This window comes from Aptenodytes patagonicus, chromosome 3 (genome assembly GCF_965638725.1).
Source record: "Aptenodytes patagonicus chromosome 3, bAptPat1.pri.cur, whole genome shotgun sequence".
NCBI lineage: Eukaryota > Metazoa > Chordata > Aves > Sphenisciformes > Spheniscidae > Aptenodytes > Aptenodytes patagonicus.
The window spans coordinates 45610860-45638251 of record NC_134951.1 but is presented as its reverse complement, the minus strand read 5'-3'; the positions used below and the strand labels follow the sequence as shown (position 1 = coordinate 45638251).

Here is a 27392-nt window from a genome sequence, read left to right as displayed (position 1 = left end):
GGGAGAGGTTTAGGGATGGATGTTTCACACCATCTGCGTATCACAACGGGGCTTCCCGATTCCCATCAATCCAACATTGGTATCTGTGTAAGGCGAACCCCGGACATTTGTTTCCCCCGCGCACAGAGAGAAAACAGGCAGTTTTATATCAGAGACTAATGGAGGTGTATAAAATCAATTCGCAAAGTCCATCTGGGGATCTCTTTTCTCAAGCTGAGAAAATCCGAAATGATTTAAAGGAGCGCCCTGCTCGCGTTTGACAGCCAAAGGCGAAGGTCCGTCTCCATCTTCGAGGGTGGGGGACGACGGGGAGGGGGGGAGTCAGGGGCTTTTTCGGTGTCTCTGCATATGTATGTCTTTGGGGGGTTTCCCCCCTCAGCTGGATACGTCAACATTTTTCATCAAACCGTTGGCATGCAGTAAAATACCATTTCGAGCCTGTAACTGGAGCTTGAAAAAATCCCTCAGTTAAAATGTCCTCTGCCCTTAAGAGAAGGCGGCGATGGCGAGGTTAGAGAGGGAAAGAGGAGAGACCCTGTCCTTAGCAGCATTTCGAAAGTTTATTTGGAGGGGCTGTAAAGCCCAGAGACCCCCACACGGGGAGTGCTAACGCGTGGCCGTGGGGTGGGGAGCGGAGGCGGGCCGGCCAGGCAGGCAGGGAGGGTGCGGGCTGCCTGCCCTGCTCTGCCCTGCGGATTGCGCCGCGATCGGGGCTGCGCCGGTGCCTCCCGGCGGTAGCCTGCCTCGTGTTTTGTGTGTGTAATGCATGTATGGATGTGTATATACATATGCATCTATACATATAATGTGCGTGTATAATGTGTGTATGTTTGGGGAAAATCAACCTAGCCAAAGGAGGGTCAGGTGGGGGCAAGCGGCAGACAGGGATTGATAGCGGCTACCTGCTGCGAGCGCAGAAAACTCCCGCGGAAGAAAGAGCGAGGGAAAAAAAAAAAGTAACTCTGCGGCTTCACCCCCTGCCTCGCCGAAGGGCCGGTGGCGGCAGCAGCTCCGCGTCGTTTCCCACCGCTCACCGCTGGGTACGGGGGGGGTGGGGGGGGGGGTGGGGGTGAGAGGCTGGAAAGTTTTCCGAGTTTCCTTTCTGTAGCTAAATGAAAGCCGCGGTGAGTTGCTGGAGAGGAGCGGGGCAGGGTCCGCCTGGCTCTCCAAGCGAGGGGGTGACCGCGTTACCTGCGGAGCCCTCTGCCGGCACCGCGGCCGGGACCCTCGGGGCGAGCGCAGACGCGGGGGCGCTGCGGACCGCTCCCCTCGGGGAGGAGGTCCTGTCCCTCTGCCCCGTGGCTACGAGACCTCGGGGCTCCGTTCCGGGGCTGCCGTCCCGGGCGCTCCCTCCCCAAACCGGCGGCTGCCGGGCTGGGGGCGTGTGGCGGCGGCGGCCGCGGTACCGGTGCTCCGCTGCTGCTCGGCCGCCGAGCCCCGCTTCTCAGCGCGGAGGCGCGGCCGCCTGCGCGCAGCCCCGCGCAGCGCCCGGGGTGGGTGCGCAGCTGCCGCTCCCGGCGGAGGCGAGAGGCCGCTGCTCCCCGCCTGCGCGGCGCCCCGCGGAGCCCCTTCCCCGCGGCCGCGCCCCCCGCGCTTCGCCCGCCGGTTTTACGCCTTCTTTCGCTCTCTGTCCCGCCGCGCCGCGGAGAGGGGCCCCGAGCGGCGTCTCCCCCCCCCCCCCCCCCCCCGCCCCCGGCGCGGAGCGCGGCCCGCTGCGCCCCCCGCGGAGGGACCGCGCTCGGGGTCTCCGTGTGCTCCGCGCTCGGGCGGCCGCCGGCGGGGTGCGCGGAGCGCGGCGCCGTCCTCCCGCGTCGCTGCCCAGCGCTGCACAAGGAGCCCTGACGGCCGCAGGGCTGCCCGGGCCGGGAGCAGCGCACCGGCCGCCGCTGGCCTGGGAAGCTCTTCCCCAGTAACTTTCGGTGCAACACGGAAACTCCGCGTTTTCTTTGCAAGGGGTGTTTGCAGAGCAGGGTTTTATGTATGTATGTATGTTTGTTTGCTTGCTTGTTGTCTTTTTTTTCTGGGATGTGCCCACCCGTTGCTATGTGATGGAGAATTGCTGCCAAATAAAAAGCATAATGAATTGCAGCCGTGGGATGTTGTGCTGGTGCTGAAATGGTTAAATTTTTCGTGGACCATTACATTTCTCCAGGACCATTATAAATGTTCTTGTTTAACAAACCACCACGTACACCACCTGCTTTTCAAAAGAAAGTGTTACAAAGTAAAGCCCCTTGAATGCAAGCTTAATGAAATAAGCGGATAATCTTTCTAGAGAGAGACTATCAAACTTCCTTAATGAGTAGTTCCACTTTACTACTGAAATATAGGCCTGGAAGCTACCGTTTTGTGTTCAGCTAACATTCCAGATATTACTGTATGAACCTTTAAATAACTTTTTCAGTCATGTCATTTTATCTTTCTAGTAATTCCCTGAAATTTTGTGTTAAATCCTACTAGGAGAAAGGGCTGAAGCCAGAATTATAACCGTTTCAAAAGACCTGACAAAAGTTGCTTCAAGTTACAGCCTTAAATCATGCATTGAAATATCAGTACTTAAATGCTGTGTATAAAGTTATAAATAGCTTTATAGCTAAAAATATACTGAATAGATTTAAATTAGAAATGTTACTTTTTATTTAACCAAATAGAAGTATGAGGTTAAATGTGCAGCTTTAAAGAAGGAATCTTCAAAGTTTACCAAACCTAGATATATGGTTGATCACTTTACAGCTTTGGCTGTTTGAAAGAAGGTATTACAGCAACTTCACTTTTTTTTTTTTTTGGACATCATAGATTAACATATGTACCATTTGAAAGTCTTACAGAAACTTATAGTAATATGCTAAGAAAGAAGCTTATAGCTATAATTGAAATATAAGCCATATATAGAAATGTATGTTTGGAGGTAACAGAACATCAGTAATATAACCTCCAAGATGTACTGTAAAATACGTAAGAGTTGGTTTATTAGGCTGTGATTAACCACTTTCGGAGACGGGGTTACAGTTAGCTGAAAATAATTGCGGTGCCACTAGAACTGATGTCTTTTTGTATAGAAGTGTCACTGGGGTATAATGACATGAAGATTTTAGTAAAGCCATTACCATACAGTGAATTAGTCTGATTTTGTGTGTGTAGTATTTTGTGTGTGCAGTATGAGGTAATTGCGGAGTCTTTTATTTTCGGTATTCCTGGTTGCCATTTGTTTATAGAATTACTGCTTTATCACCTAAGGGACATACATTTTTTTCTTTCAAACTCAAAAAGACCATTGCTTTTTCAGTGCAACTCCTGGTAAGGTATAGACTACTCCTGTCTAAATCAGTTTGGAAAAGTGTTGAAACGTTGGTGTGTATTTGTTTTAAGCTCATTGTAATAACCAGCATATGGGAAATGTCCTCCTTATGACAAAGGAGATGAAGGGAGCGTGCATCTTAATGACTGATTAGTAACACTTTAGAGCACTAAGAAAAACGATACGCTTTGATTTAAGCAATGAAATTGATAAGATTAATATATATCTACTTATATGTGGATGGTACATAATCATCTGTTTACACGTACATGCATAGTTGTGGTTGCAGATTTTTTTTTAATATGAAGAAAAAATATTAATTTGTACAAAAATTGTATTCTTTTAATCACTTTTTTCTTATTCAGACTTTCTTCTTTGGTTTTATATTCCCACTTATTTAACAAAGTGGAAATTATTATTTTCTTCTTTTTTAGTAATATTGCTGGACTCTAAAGCACAACAGACAGAGTTGGAATGGATTTCCTCTCCTCCCAATGGGGTAAGTACTCCAGGCAAAAATTAGGTTCCTACAGATGAGTAGTTATTTATCAAAGCAATTGAAAGACTTGCTTTAAACTAGCTCCCCTTCATATTTCTCTCAGTAATCATACCAAGCGTTTATGGCTTTTTCATTTTTAGAATGGAAAGAAGCATACCTCAGGTTACAGTGTACAAATGTACAGCTAATTAAAAGTAAGTCTCTTTAGAAACTCACCTAAATGTTCTCAGTAGCTTTATGTTTTGCAGCGTAATCCTTTGCGCTGTACCAGAAAGCTCTGTATATTTATAACACGGTATTTTAAATCACTTTTTCCTTCTTCCTTTAGAAACAGCAGATTTAATTCTGTGTGGAAACTTTCTAAAAATATGTTTTTCATTTTCTGTATAATGGGTGATCATAAATTTGTTTACGATGTTTTCTTTGTAATTGAATAGCACAGATTGAAGTGCTCTAAAATAAAAACATTTATACTGCAGATGTGTTTGAAATGGCATTCCAAACTTGAAACATCCCCAAGCATTGAGGAGCTTGATATCTGGAACTAGGCATGAGTTATGTGGTTAAGGCCACCTCCAGCTTGCTTACAAATTAATCTCATGGTACTCCATGAAATGTACCATTGTAAAGTACATCATTATAAAAAATGAGAAGTTTAGAAACATCGGTGTTACTGTCTTATTTATTATACACGTAAAGTTGAGAAATGCTGCTTTCAGTCTGAATTAAAAGTGGCATAAAACCCCTCTTCCTCAAGCCTCGAAGAAGAACATTTTCAGAAAGATATAATGGGTATATTGTCCTACCTTAGCTCAGTCCTGCCTTAACTCAGTCTGACAAATCATAAATTATATGAACAGTTCTTACTTATGGAAGCGGTCCTGCTGAATCCATTGCGACTCCTTGCAAGAACAAGGACTTGGGGGATCAGGCCCTTAATCTTCAGCACATTAAGAAATCTGGAGCCAGAAGAGCGTGAAGTGTGAGGGGGGATATACAAGTGTAACAAATCCTTTAAATAAGAAGAATGAAAATCTGAAAGTGTCTTTCTTTAAAAGCAAGATCGTAAATCAATGCAAGCATAAACTGGAAACAAATCTAAGGACTTCAGAAAGAATGTAATGCGAGCTCAATGCGTATGATGGCTAATAACCTCGGCATTAGGTTTTGCACTGACTGAAGCCTTTACCAGAGGTGTTTAAAAGATTAGCTTGGTGGCAATTATATTAGGCTAACCTGTAGATAATGAAAGACATGTCAACACATGTTACACATGTCAGCATACTTAAAGATGAAAGTAGAGTCAAATTCAACAAATAGTAAAAGGTGACTTTTAGAGGTAGAAGCCAATTTCAATCAGGAATTAAAAGTGAATCAAAACTAATGACCGGATTCGTATGCATGAGAATGTTCAGAAATAGTTGCCTGTATATTAAGGTAAAAGCACCATTTTAATAATGTTATTCTGAAAATAAATGTTTTCCTAGTTTTAATTACTGAATTTTCTACTATGCAATAAAGACTTCATGGGAATAAACACAGAAAAACTTCTTCTTGAGAGAAACTACTGCATCACCACAGTACGGAATATATCAGCCAGACACTCGTTAAATGCCTCATTCAACTGCAAATGTTACATCTAACGATGATCTCAAACATTGTTAAGATAACTAAGAAGTTAGAATACCATATATCAAAACCAATAGAACAGGATGCATTCAAATAGAATTGCATGTGTATCACCATATGTTGCAGCAGGACAAAGAAAAGTTAAATTTTCTTGCTGTAAAAGCTATCACAGAACTGATCACTTCAGAAAGACTTTAATGAAACGTGACCTCAGATGGCACAGGTGAAAACATGTCCTGAAGTACTGAAGTATTTTTTTTTCCCCCGCAGAGAAGCAGGTACACCTCCAATGGACTACTTGAAATAATAGCTCTGTGATTACAGAATTGAATCATAAGTCATATTTCCTTAACTTTTTAGGAAAATCATATTCCATGGCTTTGGGAAAATACGGAAAGCTAGACTTCAGCGTTTAATGCTAGGGATAACGTAAAGTAGGACTTCTTATCTGAATTTAGCGTTTTGTATTGTTTTCCTTGACTGTAGCATAAGAATCTCTCTAATACTAGCTAGCCTCATGTACTGGGCTTTTGACTCCAAGAAGGCTCATTTGTGTTGTATTACGAAAAATGGTTTGATTTTGTTAAATGTATTTTGTTTGTTTGTTGTTTTTTTTTGTTTTGCTTTCTGGGTGGTTTTTTTCGGGGGGGTTGGGGATTTGTTTTGATGGAGCAGTCCACATCAAAACCCGAGGAGTCAGATTCTGCTGTGTGGTGCATTAGAGTTACTTTCACTTCAAAGATAGGATATGTCGTCTAACGAATATCTCATTGCAGAATCTGGCATGGTGTTTTGAGGGAGGACTGCTTACGCAAGATAAAAAATAAACCAAACAAAAAAACCCAAACCAACCCAAAACAAAAAAAGCCCAACACTACCTCATGTGAAATGGGGAATATGAAAATCAGTAAAATTTTAGGCTTCATGCTTTTTTTGTCATCTTTGTGGTTTTTTTTTTTTTTCCCATTTCTTTTTTTGTTTGTTTGTTTTGCCTTTTTTGTTTGTTTGTTTTTCAATGTGGCAGAGCCAAAAGCCTCAGTTCAGGGCCCCTTTTTTTACTTTCCTTGTTAATACTAGTTTTACAGAGAGGGAAAAAAATCTTACTCATTCATATCTAATAAATCTATTATGAAGATAGACTTTCTTCTGTTCTGAGATTAATACAGTTCCATATGCAATCAGTTCAGTTAACTCCATGAGCATTTGATAATATATTTCAATAATTTAATACCATATGCATACATAATACTATGCATACCACATCTATATTAACTGTAGGTTTTTGAAATGCGCTTTGATATTTACAACTTCTGTGCATTTCAGGATCTGCAGCCGAGAGATGTTTTGTGGTGATAACTTCCAGCATCAATTCAGCCACATCTGCTTTTTCTTGGAGCAGTAGACCAACATTAAAATGATCTCACTTGCTGTCAAATAGGCTTGCAAAGTACTGTATACTGCATGGATCCTAGTCTGGGAAACCAATGCCCTCCACGCTTGGTTACCGGTATAAGGAATGTCAGTGGCTGCTCCATCCTGCAGACGCGCGGAGTATGCTAGTCCCACAAAGCGCTTAAGCACATGCTTACCATTAAGCTCATAAGTACTGTCATTGATCTTAAGCGTGAGCTTAAGTGCATTATTGACACAGGGCCAGAGGGCTAAGTGCCATACGGAGAAGTCGTGGTTGCCTGTATCATCGGGTGAGGATAGCTCAAAAAAACCCCCTGATTTATTATAGCTGCGGTTTCTGCAGTGAATTAAATGTTATAAGAAATGTGAAAAAAGGTGAGAGACAGATTTTGTTTTGGTTACACCTGGCAGATCCGCCTGGTTGATTTCAGTGGAAGGTTTGCCATCGCCGGAGGTGCAAATTCCCACGCCACCAAAGGCCGTTAAAGACAACGGGGCTGTTACTAGGCTTACCAGTTTGTTACATAGTTGTTATCCTACAGAGGGAACAACAACAAAAAACAGGCTTTGAACCAGTGAACTTTCAGTCATGTGGGTTGTTCTTAATTACGTATGTAATCTCATGGTTCGTTTGAACTCCCAACTAAATGAAGTTTGCTCCTTTTCACATGGATGCAGCCACTGAACAAAATGAGGTGAGGAGATCCTGCTTACCTTCTTCAGTTTGTAAGTAGAACAGAAGGTGGACTGAACAAAACCAAAATGTTTTCTTGCTTTCAGATTTTTAATTCTGTCCATTTTCTTTTGCCCTCTCTCTCTATGCCACTTTCATCATATAGGAGTGAAAATTGTACGACTCACAAGTTTCAGGACCCGGTTCCATGCTTTCTATACAACTGAAGGTTTAACTGGAAGTTTTATGTACACAAGTTTTATGTACTGTAACACTAGGCAATTTCAGTTTCTAAGACTCCACTGATTTTAGGTTTCTCTGGAAGCGAAGCTGCCTCCCTCCTTTTGGTCTTTGCTTACCCAAAACTGTCATGACCTTAATCAGAACTTGGTACGTTGAACAGCCTTCTCTGAAGCTTCCCCTTTACAACTGTGCCCATGATGTGACAATGATTTTTAGAAGTTATTTATGTGTGGGAGAGATGTGGAGGGAGAAAGAGCCTGCAGCTGCGTTAATATGTATTTTCCTCATTTGGGTGCTTAAGAGTTTTTTAACAATAACCTACTTTTTATGAAACCATACTGTAAAAAAGGAGGAGACTTGAGTTTTGTGAAGCCTTTTAAAATACACAATAGTTACATCTGGTGGCATACTTGTTTTGTATTACTAACTGTTTGTTATTGTTTTAGTGGGAAGAAATTAGTGGACTGGATGAAAACTACACTCCTATACGAACATACCAGGTATGCCAGGTGATGGAATCAAACCAAAACAACTGGCTTCGGACTAACTGGATTGCAAAAAGCAATGCACAAAGGATTTTTGTAGAACTGAAATTCACTCTGAGGGATTGTAACAGTCTTCCTGGAGTTCTGGGGACTTGTAAAGAAACTTTTAACTTGTATTATTATGAAACGGACTACGACACTGGCAGGAATATCCGAGAAAACCAATACGTAAAAATAGACACTATTGCAGCAGATGAAAGTTTTACCCAGGGTGATCTCGGGGAGAGAAAAATGAAACTTAACACAGAGGTGAGAGAAATTGGACCTTTGTCCAAAAAAGGATTCTATCTTGCGTTTCAGGATGTAGGGGCCTGTATTGCTTTGGTCTCTGTCAAAGTCTACTACAAGAAGTGCTGGTCCATCATTGAGAACTTAGCTATTTTTCCTGACACAGTGACTGGCTCAGAGTTTTCCTCTTTAGTTGAAGTACGAGGAACTTGCGTCAGCAGTGCAGAGGAGGAGGCGGAGAATTCGCCGAAGATGCACTGCAGCGCAGAGGGAGAATGGTTAGTGCCTATTGGAAAATGTATCTGCAAAGCGGGATACCAGCAAAAAGGAGACACGTGTGAACGTAAGTAAACACGCAACTTGTTGTAATACGTACATTATAGGTCATGTTCTACCAGCCTTTTTTTTTTTTTCCCCCCAAGAGAAATATGTCATCAGTCTGCTTTTAAAGTTTTTGGATCCTCAATCTGTAAACTTCACACTGGCTAATCCAAAGCAGCCAGCTCTTCTGGATAGGGAAATCAGCAGTTGCATACTGCATTTTAAAATTTAAACAAGAAAATTTAAAGTTGTATGAAGTATAAATATAGATTCAGGATTAACATTTCAAACTGGTTAAGGTTATGTTCCTTGTACCTCTTGCTGAGGAAGTCATACCTATCACAGAACATTGTATAAACAATCTGGGATATGAGTAGTTAAACGATTTGTTCTTTCACATGGTCTGTGACAGAATTATAAGGAAACTAAAACTGAGGAAGAATGAGGTGTGGTTAGTAATGGGAAGAATACACACACAATAAAAACTGAGTTAGAGGTTTGTGTCGTAAGTGTGTACAAATTCAGACAAAAGAGTATCATTTTAGATCTTTCAAACAGAATCTGAAGTTTCCAGGGTAAAGTATGTTTTCCTTGCTACAATATCTTTTCGCATAGAACTAACTCTAAACTTTTGGCTTGCCAAGGTATCATGGTGATTAGTTTAAAATACTAGAAATTCGGAGACTACTGAGTTGTACTTTCCAATTCAGACCGGTTCAGTTACCCATATTCTTAGAATGATACTTACCCTTAGCATTGCTGTCACTGGGGCTATATGTGTAAGACGCTTCTGCTTAGCGTGAGAAAGGTTATTTCATTGTCTTTGCTTACAGTAAAATCAAGAAAATAGGCAGTTTGTTTGAAGACAGGTATTTTCAGGTACATTTAACACAAGGTCTATCATTTTTATCATAAGATGATGCAAGGAGTTATATATTACCATATTTTTTACCATAAGATAGGCAGACATTTGTTGGTGAGAAATGTTGTAAGTCAAAAACTGGAAAAAAACCCCACAAATCTGTGAAGAGGAGAAACCTACAGAATCTCAAAAAACAAAGCTGGCAGCAGTCACTGATTCTGAGATGTCTGTGTGAGGACTTCAAAATCCTTTACAGAGGATTACGAGCACCCTAAAAGAAAAATAATTGTATCTCATTATCAATAATTTGTCCTCAGGAAAAAAAGAAAAGATTGTGTTCTTGACGAGTTTTTACGAGGAAAATTTGGTACAAGGTGAAGTGAGAGGAGTTGATCTGATGCCTTTGTAGCCTTGCACAAATCTTTCATTGTTCTGTTGGGAAGGGATGAGGGCTCATATGCTGTGGAGGGTGATCTCATTAGGAGTAATTGTAATATGAAAAACTGCCCCCACGAAACCATTCAGTAGACTGTGTTAAAGCTCTGTTAAAAATATTAAGCACTGTGTCTCATAGAAGCCTGTTTTGAGGTTTTCAAATGTTTTTTTGGAGCGACTGACTTTTTTCCTTTTCTTGGTTAACTTGCTCTTGATTACAGACCTAGTCATGGTTGATGTAATTAATATACTAATTTAATTTGACTTTCAATAAAAGAGAGAAAGTATCCAAAAAAGAAAGCAGTGTATGTTGGGAAGTGGGTGGGGGACAGGAGCTGAGTGAGCGTGGGGGGGATGGATAGAGAAGAAATTGATGTTTGGTAACTGGAATTCAGGTAACCTGTTTATTAAACAGGCTTCTTAATTTCTAACCGCGCTGATGTTGACAAAAGAATTAAATGATAACTTGTACTTGAGTGTAGTAGCGTGCTCATTTGCAAGAACACTTCCCATTTTTGGCTTGCTTCCAAAGCAATCGCTAAGAGAATACGCTACTCTGGAAACAGTCCAGAGGATCATTTATGGTATTTTTCCTCTTTTCTTTCAGTGATCCTGTTAAGAGTTTCAAAACAAACTCTGGCTCCATATTGAGGCAAGTTAATGTATTTGAGAGAGAAAAGGTGGGAGGCAGGCACTCGCCGAATGCGCGCCGTTGGCAGCTCTGAGTCAGAACGATCTGGGTGACTGTGGCGCACAATAGTAATTGCCTTCTGTGATACTTGTTAGCCGTGTCTGTGCTCGAGGATGTTATTAAGTATGATCAACTACGTAGTGACCGATAATACAGCTGGCACACTGATACCACGTCTGTTTTTTGTGACAGATATTGAGAGAAACTTATCTGAACATTGACACTAATGCAACTGGCTATCTGTTACTGTCAAGCTGTGTAACAGATCAAGCAGGAGCAAGTTGGCGTGTGCTTCCTTAACCCAGAGCTTTTATAGCCCTGTCTGAGGGCTCACTTCTGCAAATACTTTGTACCTGGCATGCTGCGTGACTTCTTTGGGACTACTCATGGCAGAAAGCATTGTGCTCTGTCAGGATGGGCAGAAGTCTGTGATTCCTCTCTCACACTTCCTAAAGCTCAGCTGAATTAACTTAACACAATGGGAAGGTCTTTTAAAGATACAGAATAATACCTTATCTGGCTGCATTGTAGCAAAGGTAGGAGTAGATGGCCACATTGTAGTTCCAAATAGCTCTTCAGCCTGTAACTCAGTGGGGATTTTCATTTGTGTTACGCTAGCTTGATTGGCTGGCTGTGATTGAAGAACGTGTTCCTTTTGCATACAGCTTCTCTCCTGTGTGTGAAATTTATTGAGTTCAGATACTAAAACAACTGAATTTTGATTTATACACAACTCTGCACTGGATGTGTTGCCAGAAGATTTTTTTGTTGCATGAATGTAAGTAACTGGTAATGCTGGGAGGGATAAGGAAGAAAACACTCATGAGTGGTGAAACACGTAACCTGGAAAATGAGCTCCCATGTGTTCCTTCTTCAGTACTCGATCTTTCAAGCTGAATTAATCTTTTGTCTGGACATACACTGATTACTTCTCACTATAGGTGTGCCAAGGAGTCCGTGCCACCTCAGTGATCTATTGTGATAACACACATACATAAGAGAGCCAAATTCCAGAGAGATCACAGTTGTCATTTAAAGCAAAGTCTTAAAGCTGGGTGAAACAAACATAAGAAAACTAAATGAGCCTCTGAACTTTGAATTACAGATTCTTTTGCTTATGTGCAAGGACACTATCTCCTCAGCGTTGATCTTATGTCTGCTGGTGTGTGGCACTAGGCTGAGGTGTGGAAGTTGCACATTTTAAAGGATTGTCTTGAAAGGTACCTAGCAAAGTTACTTGGAAATATTCCGTTCTTCCAACATCATGTACTGCATCTCTCCTGGCAAAAAAACCCCAACAAAAATGACCACAAAACCACAATAAAGTTCTCACTAACTGTAGTGGACTTGCAATGGGTCTAACTTTGATTTTTTTTCTTACAGTGGAGTCCAGTTGATATGTTGTGCATGTAAGGACCACACTGCAATCAGTGATTGGTATTTGAAGGAGAAAATAATTCTTTGAGAACTTCTAGTGTAATGTATTTTCCATCTGTTTCATGTTAGTTGGGGGTGGGGAGGGAAAGAATTAAATTTATTCAGTCAGAGCAGTAGAGTGATATTTCAGAAGGTAGGAAGCATCTCTTAATATGACTGAACTGAGAAATTACATAGATGATTTGGCACCAGGTCAAAAAATTCAGAATTCTAGGGAAAACCAAATGGGTGCATTTTACTGTTAAACATTTTATAATACCATATGCATGAACAGTTGTTTTATTGGCCCCAAAATGGGGAGGGGATTATAGTTATTTGTACATTTTGTCTTGGTGAGGTAAAAAGGGAGCTACGGGCTTTTCTTTCCAAACTTTGTCATGTGCTGTACACTGTGCCAGACTGCAAGCTGCATCTGTTTCTTCTTTTTTTTCTTCTTGGGACAAACGTTTATCTCTCAACTTTGTGAAATATTACTTGATAACAGATCCAGAAACAATTTGCCTTATGCTTGGCATATTTGTGGTAAAGTATGTGTGGGGTTTTTTTGTTTGTTTGTTTCCTTTTTTTGTTTTTTAATATTACTCCACTTAGGAGCTGATATGCCACAAGTTTACTAGTAGAGGGCAAGGAATTAAGGCGGGAATGTGAATAAGTTGTCACTAAAAAAATGTTACCATGCTTCTAAAAAGCCCATGTTGTGCATATTGTGAATTGGGTGTAGAGTTTAGCCCAGGTATTTTGTCCCAAAAGCTGTGGGTAACCTGCAGCTTGAGTAACCTATGTTGATGTTGCCGCATTTTCAACTTGAAAATGTTTTGCTTTGTGGAGAAAGGGCAAAATGGTAGAAAACTTTCTCAATGGCATTTATATCATCAAGAGTCTAAATGTTTCCTTTTTTGAAGAAGAGTTACCTTTCTTCTATTTGCCTCCAAAATTACTCTAGGGAAGAGAATGTAATTATTCTCAGCAAACTGAACCAGAGCAGAGAATGAGGATATCTCCGAGTCTTGTAATTTTCTCTGAAGCCAGTGAAAGTTCAACAGGAGAGTGTTTACCTCCTTCCCTTTTTATCCCCTAACATATTAAATAATTTCTCTGTCCCTTTTTAAAGAAAGGTCAATGTGATCTGATATCAGGTCCCAGATACAGCTGCATAGGAACTATTGGATTTAAAAAAAAATATCGTGTAAGTATCTTTCCAAAGGATCCTAGCAGGGTTCAGAAAAGTATACCAGATACTTTTAAAGTGAAAGTAAGACCTTCTAGCTAGATGGTCAAGAATACTGAAGGTGTTTCTACTGTGAAATACAGAGCTGTGATTTCTGCTTCCAGCCTCCTTTGGAGTTTCTAGAAAGTTGAACGTCTTGGCTTTCTTTCACCCTGGAGCCTTCTGACTGCCCTTCTTGTCAGAGAGATGTGGTAGAAAGGTATATATTTTCTTGCTATATCTTTCTTTCACAACAGTCTAGTGTTCGTAAAGAGGATGATTTTCACACATTTGTCAGTCTCCCTAAGTCATTCGGGTTTCTTTGACCTACTTTGTTCATGTCCTTCAGCCTTTTGGATGTGTCAACACAGAGAAGAGAAGGGGAGAGGAGCTATGTCTACTGTTAAACACATCCTCTTTGAAGAGTGGTTTCCAAATTAAATCATATAAAATGGCTTGTGTTCTCAGTGGTCAGGGGTAGCTATCACCTGAAGAAACTGGTGCCTTCATGCTTCATAGCATTTGTTCCCAGTCTCCTCTAGGCTGCCTTTTGGCCCTAAGATACACTTATTTTTTTGTAGTGTTCCTTTGCCTGAAGTGTATGAATTAGTTTGATTAGTATGATTATAGGCCATCATGGTTTTGGTGATACAGCATCCTCTGTCAAGTGTGCAATGAAGATATGTGAGAAGTAAGGTGATGTTAAGTTGAAGTGATCGAGTGGTGGAGGCAGTCAAAACCGGCTAGTTCTCATCCATAATGCCATCAGAGTGATCCCTAAAATGAATTAACTGCAGAGCTGCTGCCGGGTTTAGTTTCCAATGAACTAGTTGTTTTGCTCCAGTAGAGCTGACAGGAGTGAAATAGCACATGCAGGTGGGCAATCAGGAACCCAGATCCTAGAAGTGAAATTGTTGGATAATGTAGCTGCATGTAGAGCTCTCTCCCTTCTCCAGCCTCTCTTCTCCTCCCCCCCCACCCCACCCCACTCTGTTCCTCTTCTCAGATTCTGTTGTCTCCAAGAACTAATTTTATTTTTGCATTTTTCTAGAACTTTGCTGAATATCACTTCCTTAAACTAAATTTGTTGTACTATTTTTTTTCTTTTTGTCAGATTCACTGCTGTGCACAGATTTTGAAAACAAAACAAAGCCAGCAATGAAATCTAACAGAATCTTGGTAATTTCTCCTTTAGTTACAGAGGAAGCACTAAAGCTGTCTTTTTACGGGTCTGGGATGCCACTGCTGAATTAGCTACAGTTGCTCAACAGCTGGGCTGTTAACTCCTTAGCCATAAAGTCTATCTTCTGTTTGTTCTAAATGAAGCTTTAGTTGGTATTTAGAAATGGAATCTCATCGTGTCAAGTCTGTTGCCCAAGACCATACATCTTGCTTCTGAAACAAACTTTTCTACTCAGAAATCTTTTGTGAAAGGTGCAATAGGCATGCAATAGTTTTGTTATAATTTTCTAAGTATAAAAGATTTTCCTAGATGAAAAAGCAACTGGCTTCCTTGGAAATTCTGAGTTTTTTTGTTTTGTTTTTTTTTTTTATCCAGGGTTTCTGGACAAAAAAATGTCTTCCTCTGAGAATTAAGCCACTAAAAATAAATTTAAATATTCTTTCATTTCTGAGTACAAATGGGAGAAGTTACACATATAATCCTTGTTAGGGAAATCTCAAGTGTACATGCATTCTATTAAATATCACTGTTAACTTTTAAAGAAAAAAAAACAAACAAAAAAAAAACCCAAACACCCCAAGCAGAAAACAAGGCTCCAGGAACTGAAAAAAGGAGAGTTAGTAGGTTACAGAGAAACTGAAAGTAGAGATCATGTAATGGAAGGGCTGATCACAGAAAAGAGAGAAACATGTTAATAAGTGTTTAACTAATCTACTTGATGTATCTGTAAGACATCTATTATATGGATGGTGAAATGCTGTTCAAAGTTGTTCAAGCAAACTGTGCAGTTCAAGGTAGAAATTGTTCTCTGAAAACAAAGAGCCTTAAGCAAAGGAGTGAAGTGGAGGTTCTTATTCGAGAAGTGGGACAAACATACAGAGATAGCCATGTTTGGTACTGAAGTTGAAAGAAAATAAAAATTATGTGAACAAAATGTTTGCTTAACTAGATTAGCTTTTGAATTTTGCTGCATCCCAAACTATTTCTGTTATCATGCAAATGTTTGCCCCCCGCACCCCAACAGTTCATATATATTAAGCAGTATTAAATCTTTAAGAATATCTGTCTGTTTTTACTTGGGAAACTGTGGAGATAGTTTTCTCTTTATGTGGGTTTTCAAGTTGTAGTAATCATGATACTAACTGAACTACGGTGTAAAAATTAATTGTTCCATCTTGACTTCTCAGTGTTAAATCTCAGTGTTTTCCCTGTACCGTGCAAGCTCTGTCTGCAAAGCTAATTTTGTTACTAAAAACAATAAGCTGTACACAGCTTGTGGATTAACACTTTTTAAATTGAAAACAAGTAAAATATTTTCAAATTAATATCTGCAAAGACAAAATGGATCTTTTGAAGTGTACTCAATACATATACTTCGTTTATGTCATGATTGTGTTGGTTTTTTTCCCCCATAGAAATACTATAAATACTACTTTGTTAATAAAAACTTGAGGCTGGAACCAAGTTAAGAATAAAACAAGTTGCAAGGGGTTTCCTTAAAAGAATTAGAAAAGTATGTTCAGGGAGCTTATTAAAAGACAAATATGGTTCACATGACAGGAAAAACATGCAAATGTTTTCTACTGTAAGCCTTCACAGAATGTTGTGGCATCAAGCAGGGGGGGGAAAAAAAAAGGAAAAAAAAGGCAGGTTCACTGTTTAATTCAGCATTACCCATCTTTAATTTAACAACAAAGTAACCTCTTTTTACAGGATGTTGTATCTAATTTCTTCTATAACCTTGTCTTATTGAGAAAACAGCAGCAATAGCAAATACATTTAAGACATTTTTATGAACCGTCTTCTTACTTAGAGAAGCTTCTATCCCTGTGCACTTCCTAATCTTTCTGTTGCCTGTATCTTGTCCCTAATATTAATGAAAAATATGTTATATGTGAAAGTGAATAGTATCCTAACTTTCTTTTCTGTGGGAATCTCATATTTAATTTCTTGTGGTCAGACACATCAGCAGTATGTCCAGTGTTTTCCCCAGGGTGTCTCTGGTGAAGGATTATTCTCGTGTACTTTTCCATTAATGACTGTTTCTGACTTCATCAAGTCTCCCTAATAAACACAACATGCCAACATACTGCAGAGTGACTGTTCAGTATTTAATGCTTTTTTTCTTACTTCTATTTTTCTCCATTAAGAAGAGTTTTTTCTTTTAGGAAAAATTATCTTTTAGAAGCTATATGCATTTTAGGGAATTTGGCTTAATATTAAGCTAATTTGTAAGTATAATTCACAGTAGCAAAGGCAACCAAGTATAAAACTTGTGTGAGAGAAGAATTGGGCTCAATTATTATACTTCTAGAGTCCTGATCCTGTCAATGCATATACCTGTATAGCTTTATTTAGCTTGGTGGCCCCGCTGCCTATCCTAAAGTGGATAAAGTTGCTCACATCTGTAAGAAACATCAGGTTTTTTTACCCAAGGTAATTTGATACTTCAACTTCTTAATTTTTATGGTTTGGATTAGTTACATGTGACCCTTGGCAAGACATGGCTCTCCTGCAATAATGATATCAAGCATTTTTCTAATAAAAGTCTAATTAACTGTAATTATTAGTATTTTCTGACACCTGACATACCTCAAATGTGTGTGATTGATGGATAAAAAGGAAGTACATGATTAAGAAATATAATTACTGCTATTATTTCACAATGTATTTAATATACATAAATGCAAAGATAATTTCTTGCTGTAACTGTGAAGGAAGTAATGGGTCCAATTTTGAGAAGCTGGTGCAAGTCTAGAGCCCCGGCTTGCTGGTTGACTACTGATTTTTTTGTTTTGAACAAAAAAAAATTCTGATAGTATGTATTACCGTAAATAAACATGCTGTAGAAAGTGTAAAAATGGGCCTCCTACTTTTCAGTAAACAAGTTTATGACTATTTTAAGGAAGTAATGCCTAACGCAGAAAACTATCTGTCGGACTGCGGGCTGAGGCATCATCCCTAGAATTTAATGGCACAAATCCCATTAACTCAATGAGAGTAACATCGCGTGTTAATATTTTTCTACTGAGGAAAGTGCTAAAGTTTTAAGTAACCGTAAGCATATACATAAACCTAAAGCTTTTACATTGATGAAACATATTTAAATGCATGTTTGATTAAGTGTGCTTTTCTGAATTGTAGGTATTGTGTTGGTATAAATGTGTACAGAGAAACAAATGTAAACGAGACTCACAATGTATGTATGTTCCCTTCACCTTACTAGATACGTCCTCATGATGCGACTAAATTGCAAGTGTCCCCTGATGCTTGATAGAGCTTATTTTTCTCAAATGACCATGTATATGCTTTTGTTTTAGTCTTATGACATAGCGTACATGTGCGTATTTCTCTATAGAAGTCTAAACCCCTGTGTAGGAGAGGGGCAGGATGTCAGAGTTCTCCATCCACTTCTGATGGACCATCAAGGAAAAACTCAGGAGTTGTCTGGAGCTTGGATTAATGACCTGATCCACTCCACCTGAAAAGTTGGTACTGCCTGTGGCCTCCAACCCTCCAAACCCTCAGTTTCTCAGCTTACTAGCCAGTCTTAATTTATGAGTAGTAAGCATAGAATTTTTTGAACTCCCTGAATGTACCATCTTTTTCTACACTAAACTATTGTATGGGTAGATTTTGAGAACAAATGATACATTTCATGAATGTCTATGTGGTGCCTATTTGAATCAATCCATTTGTGTCCACCGAGGGACATAGTTGGTGTTGAGAATACCATTAAATCTCTAATTTAAAATCTTGGACCCCTTGCTTAGCTACTATGAAAATGCTTGAAGAATGTTGGCAATTGAGATTCTATAAGTGAAGTTTATTGTATTCCTAAAAGTTTGGCAGTTTGTGTGCCAAGCAGCTCAGCCCTGTTGGTGCTGGAGCAAATTACATATTCAAAAATTTGTCTGTGGAATATGGTCTGCGTGGGCAAGATGTGGCTGTGACCACTGATCATATTTACATTAGCTCGTTCAACTCAAGTTTTCTGGACTTAGGTCAGTTATTTTTTTTGCTGAGGAGAATTTGAACTCAGATCTCTTGCTTCAAATAGGGCATGCCCATTAACATGCAGTCAATCGTAGAAGCTTTTATTAGCCCCTGCTGAAACTTGCTTTTCCCATAGCCTAGCAGTTAGAACCACTGATATGGAATGATGAGTTCCGGTCTCTTAGGTTCTGAACTTTCTTCCATATATGTATATATTTAATATATAAAACACACACACACATATATATATATAAAAAATATAAACCATTTAATCTTGGATATTTGAGCTCTCGTGTTTCAAAATGTTAGCGTATTTTTGTCCTGATCAATTTATTTGCACAATATATGTATGTATATATTCCTGAGGTGAATGGTAGAACTGGACAAAATGTTCTACTGATTTTTCATTTGTTTATAAGGGTGATTTGTTTATATGTCAGAGCAAATGGAGACATATTGATCTTTTTTCTTTTTTCTGTTAGACTATAGTTTTGTTTGAAGTCTTAAAATATCAAAAGAAAATGTAATTAGAAAGAAAAAGATTGCATGAAAGTTGTTTTTTTTTTTAAAGATCATCTTTGGTATTTCTTTTTTAATTGCTGAATAGAGATAATTTTGGAATGTGATTGGAATCCTATTGAAAAGAGGGTATTCTTACTTGATTTTATTGTCTTAGATCAGGCCCATGATACAGTATCTTAGCTGAAATCAAACATTGAATCTTAGATGTTTGATTTCTCATGTTTCAAAATGATAACATATTTTCCCTTGATCAGTTTATTTGCACAGTAAATAAATTAGATAACTCTCCATTTTCATTTTTGTCCAACTTATTGAAAAGTGTTGTTCTGTACCGGTAGCTCTTCAGTAAAAATTAACATTCATTATTTTCTTTCTTGAGTATATTATAATTGTGACATTGTTTTGTGCTGATTGTGTAAGGACAATATGTTTATACAGACAAATGGACAACTTTCAAAATGTGGGCAGTTTTATTGACACTAACTAGAAAAAGAAGTGGTGATAAAGTCCCCCCAAATGATACTAAAGGAAATGGACATTGTTTTAACTGTTAACAAAACCCAAGACTCCACATTGTCACCTAATTATCTCACCTATGGAAGTCTCAGCCACATTTAATCTGCAGCCTGCTGCTGGGAAGTGTGATGTATCATGTGCTTAAAACCATAAGCAGGGTTGAAAATCATGTCCCCCAGTGCAGATTGGATAGAATAGTCAATCTGTGATCTGTGACTCTCTGCTGTTCACTTTCAGTTATCATTAGTTGCATATCACTTAATTTTCTGATTAAAAGGGGGAATTCTTTGGCTTTACAATAAGTTTGCTTGTCTGTCTGCTTTAGTTTGTCAATTGAAATAAGTCTCTATTTGGCCTATTATTAAAAAAGTCTCGTCAGTGGAATTGCTAGTGAATAATGCCAGTAAATGAGGGAGAGAAATAACATCATTTTAAAACACACTTTTTCTTTTTCCTGGGTGAGTGTGACAGAGGAGGAGACAATGACATGCCTACTTTTGATCTTTTATCTTAAAGATTTTCTGTCATATGTAGAAATGTACACAGTCACTGTATTGTGTATTACCCTTGTAAAAATAATGTATCCAGGAGTATAAGATTCAAAATTGCATGACACAAGTAGAAATGAATGTTTTTTAGAAAATAAAACACATGTTGATAGTACGAATGATGTGCAATCTTTAAGTGGAGAATTTTATTTTTCTCCTTAATACAAGGACTAAATGAAAATACAGTCCCTGTTCTCACAGAACAAACCCCATTTTTTAAATTCCACCATTTAAAGACATTTTGTGTATTTAAGCAGTGACAAGGGTATTCATTATTAATTAACATTCAGGAGATAACTTACTGTCAGTTGCCAGTCAAAGTGGAGCTTGGAAGAATGTTGACACTGATTGATGGACGTGTTCTGGGACTATGCCCAAACAGGCTGCTCAGGTCATCTGAACACATAAAAACATCACAGATCAGCTCCACGTACACAAAAAGATCTTTTGCCTGGGCTGTCCTTCTTTCTAAAGGGAGGATATCCTTCCACGTATCCTAGATTCACTTGATTTGTAAGTTCAACCTTAGTTTTCTAGCACCATGGTCGTCAGTTAAGAAGAGTCCAGTTTGGTCTAGTGAATATGGGTAACGTGCAGTTGTGCTGTTTCTAGCTGTGAGTGGCTGAGGTGCTTAGGCAGTCAGACTGAAACAATATTTTTGGGTGTTTCTTTATAAAGTGCTATACGTACTTACCTAATGGATATATACTCATGTAATTTCTTCTTTAGGATGAAGAAAATCCCCAAACCCTAATTTACATTACATTGAAATGCAGAGATGGAAGAGGCTTTTCAATCTTGCAATCTCTACAATCTCTTCAGAAGTGAGTTTTAAATACCTGCAGCCATACCAGTTGTCTCCATTTCCCTGAGTCAGTAGTGTATTTATATTCAGTGAAATGAAGACCCAGCTTGTGGCACCCTCACACCTCCTTTTCAAGGAGGATATAACAAGCCCTTTGTGTGTCACATAAAAATTACACTTGCCCTAGGCTGGGTAGCCTATGCCCCGCGGGAACAGTGGCTCAGCTCATCCTGCTTCTTGGGGTGGGCATCTGATCATACAACAGTGGTAGCAGTTAGCTAAAGAAACACAGTATGGTGGTTTATGGACAGTATAGCCCATATAGAGATGATACTTTCCTGTAGAGGTGAACAGCCTGGTCTCCTTCAGCGCATGATAAGCACCTGCTTCACAGGTACTTATTTCTTATAATTTTTCTTCATTTTAATTTTCAGAATATGCTTCCAAATATATCATGGTTGACTTGGATTTGTTAACTCAAAGAGATGGAGGGCTGTTCATTAAGGTGATGGAAAAGGAGAATATCTTCTGACTGGAGCCCTTTTCCTGTGATTATCCATGGGGGAAAACTCCTGTGCTGTACTACACGTCTGTGTAGGTTAACAAATGGATCCGTCTTGTCCTCTTTAAAATCCCCATAGCTACCTGCTTTGGGAGACACTATAGTTCCATCCAGTCCAGATGGAAGTAGCGTGCTGCTGGGGATCCCTTGCCAATCTCCATCCCTGATAGCAGTTTCTGAAGCATGTTGGGGAAATCTGTTGAGAGCTGTCATCATTTCATACTTAACGTGCCAGTTCTCCCTCTCCCTGTTCCTTCCAAGTACCTGCAACTGGAGTTCCTTAACGCTTCCTTCGGGGCTGGCAGGGCGTGCCGACGAGGCAGAGCTCCCTGCTTTTGCCCAGTGGAAAAGGGGACCACAAACGTTTTTGTTGCAAAACTGCTTATTTTCCCTTGGGTAAAATCTTGCTTGCTTTATTCATAAAAAAATAATTAGTCCCTTGGGACTACTTGTGAGAGTAAGAAAAACAGGAATTGGCCCCATGTCATAACCATCTGTTATTAACACAAAGAGCAAGGGCCCAGTCTTGCAGCCCTTGCTAAAAGCAGTTTGTTTAATAGGAGTTACTACAAATATGAAAAATGTGTGTTTTCCTCATTACTGTGGCAATATTCCCTACCAGTAGTGTGTAAAAAAAAAAAAAAAAAAAAAAAAAAAAAAAAAAAAAAGTCATCATCTTGGTGTACAATCGTACAATTGTGTTATTTTATATTGTGGTAGGCTGTATGCAATAAACATCTAATTCCAAGAAAAATATGTATTGCTCTATTTTCAAAAATCACTTCAGCTACTTTCACGCATATTTTTTCATAGTACATCTTTTCATTTTATGGCTGAATTATGACTGGTTTTTCTTTTCTACTGTTTTTATGACTGAGGTAAACTTCCTTTCTGATTGCAGCTAGTTTGAAAATGGTGCCATTTTTCCCTCTCCCCCCGCAGAAAATGTTTACCTTTTTACTTGATGACCTCCCACTCCCCCCCAACCCCCTCCCTCAATTATAACTACAGGCATTATTGGAAAACTGAAATAATTTGATCCATCCTGCCACACTATTTTATGGCAGAGAGGTAGTTTTGGTGGCTAATACTTCCATTCACCTTTATAGGCTGGACTGCCAGGTTAGATTACGTTTTTTTCCCACCTTTGTGACCTCCCCTGTATTTGGCATTTCTACCTTAATATTTGAGAGAATTACTCCATAATATTTACTAAAAAAACTATAGCTCTGTAAAAAATCAATTTTGGTGCCCACCCGCCCATTTTTTTTCGTCAGCTTTTATATGCATGGTTTTTAGATCATCCTTAGTTCTGAGAGTTGTGCCAGCCCCTGCTAGATAACTTGAGCCATGGGTTTTAATAGGGGCATTTAATCCGTGCTCCTTTGCTTCTGGCTATAAACCTATGTTAGGCATAGCAAGGGTTGTTATAATCCTGTTGATTTCACCTTGGTGGGAGACCAGTCCTCTGGCTAGCTATACTGCCTTTAAGGGTGGCTTTGCACAATCAGTCTGGCACAGAGCACATGCAATGCAGCCCAGAATCTGGGAAAATATATAAATTATGATAGGAGGCTGGGTGTTTCCATGATGTATGCAGAAAGACAGGAATTGCTGTATTGGATCAAACAAGTGGCTTGTCAAATCCATTACTCTTTTGCCAGCAATGTCCAGTAGCAGATTTAAAAAAAAAAAAAAATAAAAGAACATCAGTTTTGTTTTTCTTCAATCCCAAAGCATTCTATACAGTTCTGTTACATTTCCTTTATATCCTTTCTCCAGTCATTCAAATGTTAAAAGATGTCTGATTGTTTTCATTCTGTGTAATAGATATGTTCTAATCTGTTTAAGCTCCTAATGTATTTTTGTGATTTTTATTAAGTTTGTGGACTCAGATTTAAAAAGACTAGAAATTCTACAGATGTTTACGTTATTAACTATACAAGCCTCATTGTTTATAAAATGTATACTTTGAACTTGACTGAAAATCCCCTTGAGAATCTGACATAGAAGTGTACACAGCAACAACACTAAACTGATTTCTGTGCATTTAGAGATGTGTATTTCAAATAGTTTGATTGAAAAAAAGAATTCATCATTTGTGAAGTATGTGTAGGACAAATGCACTGGAATTTTATTACAGCAGCGTTACAGCAACTTCTTTTTCTGCATTTATAGACTCTTTGAGCCATTGAAGGGTTAACCCCCCCCCTCTCCCCCCCCCCCTCCCCCCCCCGCAAACAGTGTATCACTTTCCTTAAAATGCCATTTGGAAACTGAGATAAATGGTGAAGCATTTTCGGTGTTGACATGATGTTCGCCTGTCCGATTGCATCCTTCCCAACAGACAGCAGAGAAGCAATTACAAAAAAAAGACATCTGTGCCAAGGTTTGGCTAGCCAGGGAGGGCAAGCTCTTGTGTTTAAGAGGCAGAGAATCCAATCGATGAAAATGTCTGGGACTGTTAGCACCAATAAAGCTGAAGGCCACTGGGAAGCTCAGAGAGGGTCTTTTGTTGTGGAGATAGAAAAGAGGCCAAAGCTGTGACACTGGGGGAGGAATAGGGTCAGCTAGTACGATCATCCATCTTCCTCAATGGCAGCTTTCTGTCAGTTTTTAACCCTGCTCAGCAGAGGATCTAAACCTCTATTGTTGGCACCAGCCAATTCTCAGCCAAGTGTAAATGAAGTTAATATTCACTGACCTTATGCATAGCCAATGAAGGCCCTTGATGTCATCCTGGAAATAATGTTATCTGACACTTCAAAAAGCAGATGTTGGCAGGTTGTTTGTGGTTTTTTGCTGAGCCAGTATGCAAAGACGCATTGTTTAGCCACCTCGCATTTAAACTGATTTCCATAATAACCACAAATAGGCCTTTTTGACCTTAAATTGACATAGTTATGGTTTTAGTTTGCATATTATTATACGTTGCTCACAAAGCCTGGCTAACCTGCACTAAATGATCTGGGAGAAGTAGCTCGGTTCACTGAGATAAGAAATATATGGGTCAGTGAGCAAATTTTATTTATGCTGATAAAACAGTGAGTAATTAAAATAGTTTAAATAGTTCAAAGCAGACATTTTTAGAACACAATGAAGAATAGCATTTATTTTGCAACATACCTTCATGGAAGGAAATATATCACAGAAGTAAAAAAAGTATCACTTTCATGGGTATGGCTTTTATTTTGAAAGGCCTATTACAAGCAATGGTTAAAGTCTTCCTTTGTCTCCAGTAATATTTTGTCATGGTGAAACATGATTATTGTAATATTGTTTTAATTACAGAAAGTTAAAGAGTTTTCATAGGTTCCACTTTGCCAGAAGTTTATCTAAGACAGAAGCATACTGATGATAACTGCATATTTATGTCGTGGTTTAACCCCAGCCAGCAACTAAGCACCACACAGCTGCTTGCTCACTCCCCTCCTTGGTGGGATGGGGGAGAGACTCAGAAGGGTAAAAGTGAGAAAACTCGTGGCTTGAGAGAAAGACAGTTTAATAGGTAAAGCAAAAGCTGCGCACACAAGCAAAGCAAAACAAGGAATTCATTCACTACTTCCCGTCGGCAGGCAGGTGTTCAGCCATCTCCAGGAAAGCAGGGCTCCATCACGCGTAACGGTTACTTGGGAAGACAAACGCCATCACTCCAAACGTCCCCCCTTCATTTTTCTTCCCCCAGCTTTATATGCTGAGCATGATGTCATATGGTGTGGAATATCCCTTTGGTCAGTTGGGGTCAGCTGTCCCGGCTGTGTCCCCTCCCAGCTTCTTGTGCACCCCCAGCCTGCTCGCTGGTGGGGTGGGGTGAGAAGCAGAAAAGGCCTTGACTCTGTGTAAGCACTGCTCAGAGTAACGAAAACATCCCTGTGTTATCAACACTGTTTTCAGCACAAATCCAAAACATTGCCCCATACTAGCTACTATGAAGAAAATTAACTGTACCCCAGCCAAAACCAGCACAACAGTGCATTTCATCCAGATAGATCCCGAAACCTTCCACAGACTTTTACGAACGGAACACATCCACACTCCTTTTCTGTAAAAGCCAGTGTCAAACACTTGTAACTCTGGGGTGACACACTATAGCTCTTTTTAAGTCACAGTGGTGTTTCTCAGCAGCCTGTGGTTCTGATTCGAGGAAGCACATAAGCATGTACCACACATGAGAGGTGAAAAGTAGTTTGATTTGGGTTTTTTTCTTGTAAATTAGCTGTAATTCTGGCTCACGTGCTTACCTTATGAGAGATGAACATAATGGCTTGTGGTAATAAAGTGCAGATGCAGGATGAGTAGTCATTATTAATCAAAATTTTCAGCTGTATCCAGCAATGAACTTCACAGAAGTGTGTACAGAACACAGCAGCAGGTAACAGAAAACTAGAAAACTCTCTATTATGCCACAGTATTGGTTTTAAAAATACATTTGAATGATGATTGTAGTATAGCTAGCACCTTTCAGGCTGCAATCCATACCTGTCCTTTTGAAAAGAGCTCAAAGTGCCATGGCTTTTTTTTTTTTTTTGGGGGGGGGGTGAAAGAATGAGTTAATGGTTGAGCTGAGAGAGGCTGATCACTAGGGTTGCTTGGGAGGCAATTATCTGACAAGCTGGCAAAGATGAGAAATACCAGAACAGATCTGCATCTAATTGAAATCACTCAGATCTCATCTTAAGATAAACATCCTAGGATTTTTGGAAACTATTTTATTGATTGTGTTCTTCCCATCAGTTGTGTTTGTTTGTACCTGTTAAAGATGTGAACATGTTTCCTGTAGTAACTGATTTACTTAGCAACTCATCAGTTAGAGTTTTCTCTGTATGCCTTTGCTTGATATAAACTCACATCAGATGGGATTTAAAAAAAAAAAAAGAGAGAGAAATAAATTCACTAGGTTTCTGGATGAAATTTTAAGAAATTGGTGATTGATTTTGTTTGAAGTACAGCACCGTATTTCATTAGCTTCTGGTTATTTGTGTGCTAGCTGTGACATATGATGGCTCAGTCATGTAGCTCAGATGATTAAAAGGCTACTTTTAGTTTGGACAGATTTTAATGGGGTATCTGATAGGACTAATTTGTCCAGATAGATTAACTTAGATTCCCCCCCGCTCCCAATTTTATATTCAGTCCATTCTATAATAATTCTGAAATTACCTGAAGTTAGAAGAAAATTTCTGAAATACAGAATTACTGCCAGCTACTGAACAGTGTGGAAAGAGCAATGAGCCAGAGAGCATTGAAAGCAACGAGGCACCTTAGTGGGTGCCCTTTAACAAGCCCTAAGTCTGCTAAGCAAGCAAATTAATTTGTTTAAGACTTTACAAAGATCCATTTCTTCTGTAAGTTATATTGAGTAATAACCAGACTGAGTCACATTTTGATTTTACTACACTGCTGTAAATCGATTCATTTCTGGCTCAGTTTTGATAGTCTGTCCCTTTGTCAGGCTTTATCCTATGAAAAGTGTAGAATGCCAAAAAAACCCACCAAACTGACCCAATTCTGCCCTCTCCTCCAGCAGAAATGGATACTGAAGTACAGAAGTTTATTTCCCATTTCTGGGACAAGACTGTGGAAGAGAAATTTGCCTTTGTGAATTAAGCCATGGGCAGATTGATTCATTTCATCCTGTCGGTATTGAATATTGTTCCTGTTCTAGTTGAAAGTTTGCAAAATGCTAGCTTTCCATGGGCAGGCCACTGAGAAAGTGATCCAAAAATAATGTAAATTGAAAGTGTTTGGTTTAATGTTGTTTGTGGGTTGTGGTTTTTTT

The 27392-nt window shown here is 39.3% G+C and overlaps 1 protein-coding gene across 7 annotated transcripts in view; it reads left to right on the top strand.

Annotated features, from left to right (window-relative positions):
• The window catches only part of EPHA7 (EPH receptor A7), a 179325-nt gene that overhangs the window by 2119 nt on the left and 149814 nt on the right, over positions 1-27392 (top strand). For 6 of the 7 annotated variants that reach the window (XM_076333255.1, XM_076333251.1, XM_076333254.1 and 3 more), the window contains exons 2-3: positions 3733-3797; positions 8202-8871. In XM_076333255.1, the coding sequence (XP_076189370.1) occupies positions 8268-8871 (604 nt within the window). In that variant the 5' untranslated portion in view covers positions 3733-3797; positions 8202-8267. Of the gene's footprint in view, positions 1-3732; positions 3798-8201; positions 8872-10753; positions 10993-27392 lie in introns of those variants that run through there. The other variant, XM_076333256.1, reaches the window with a different exon arrangement.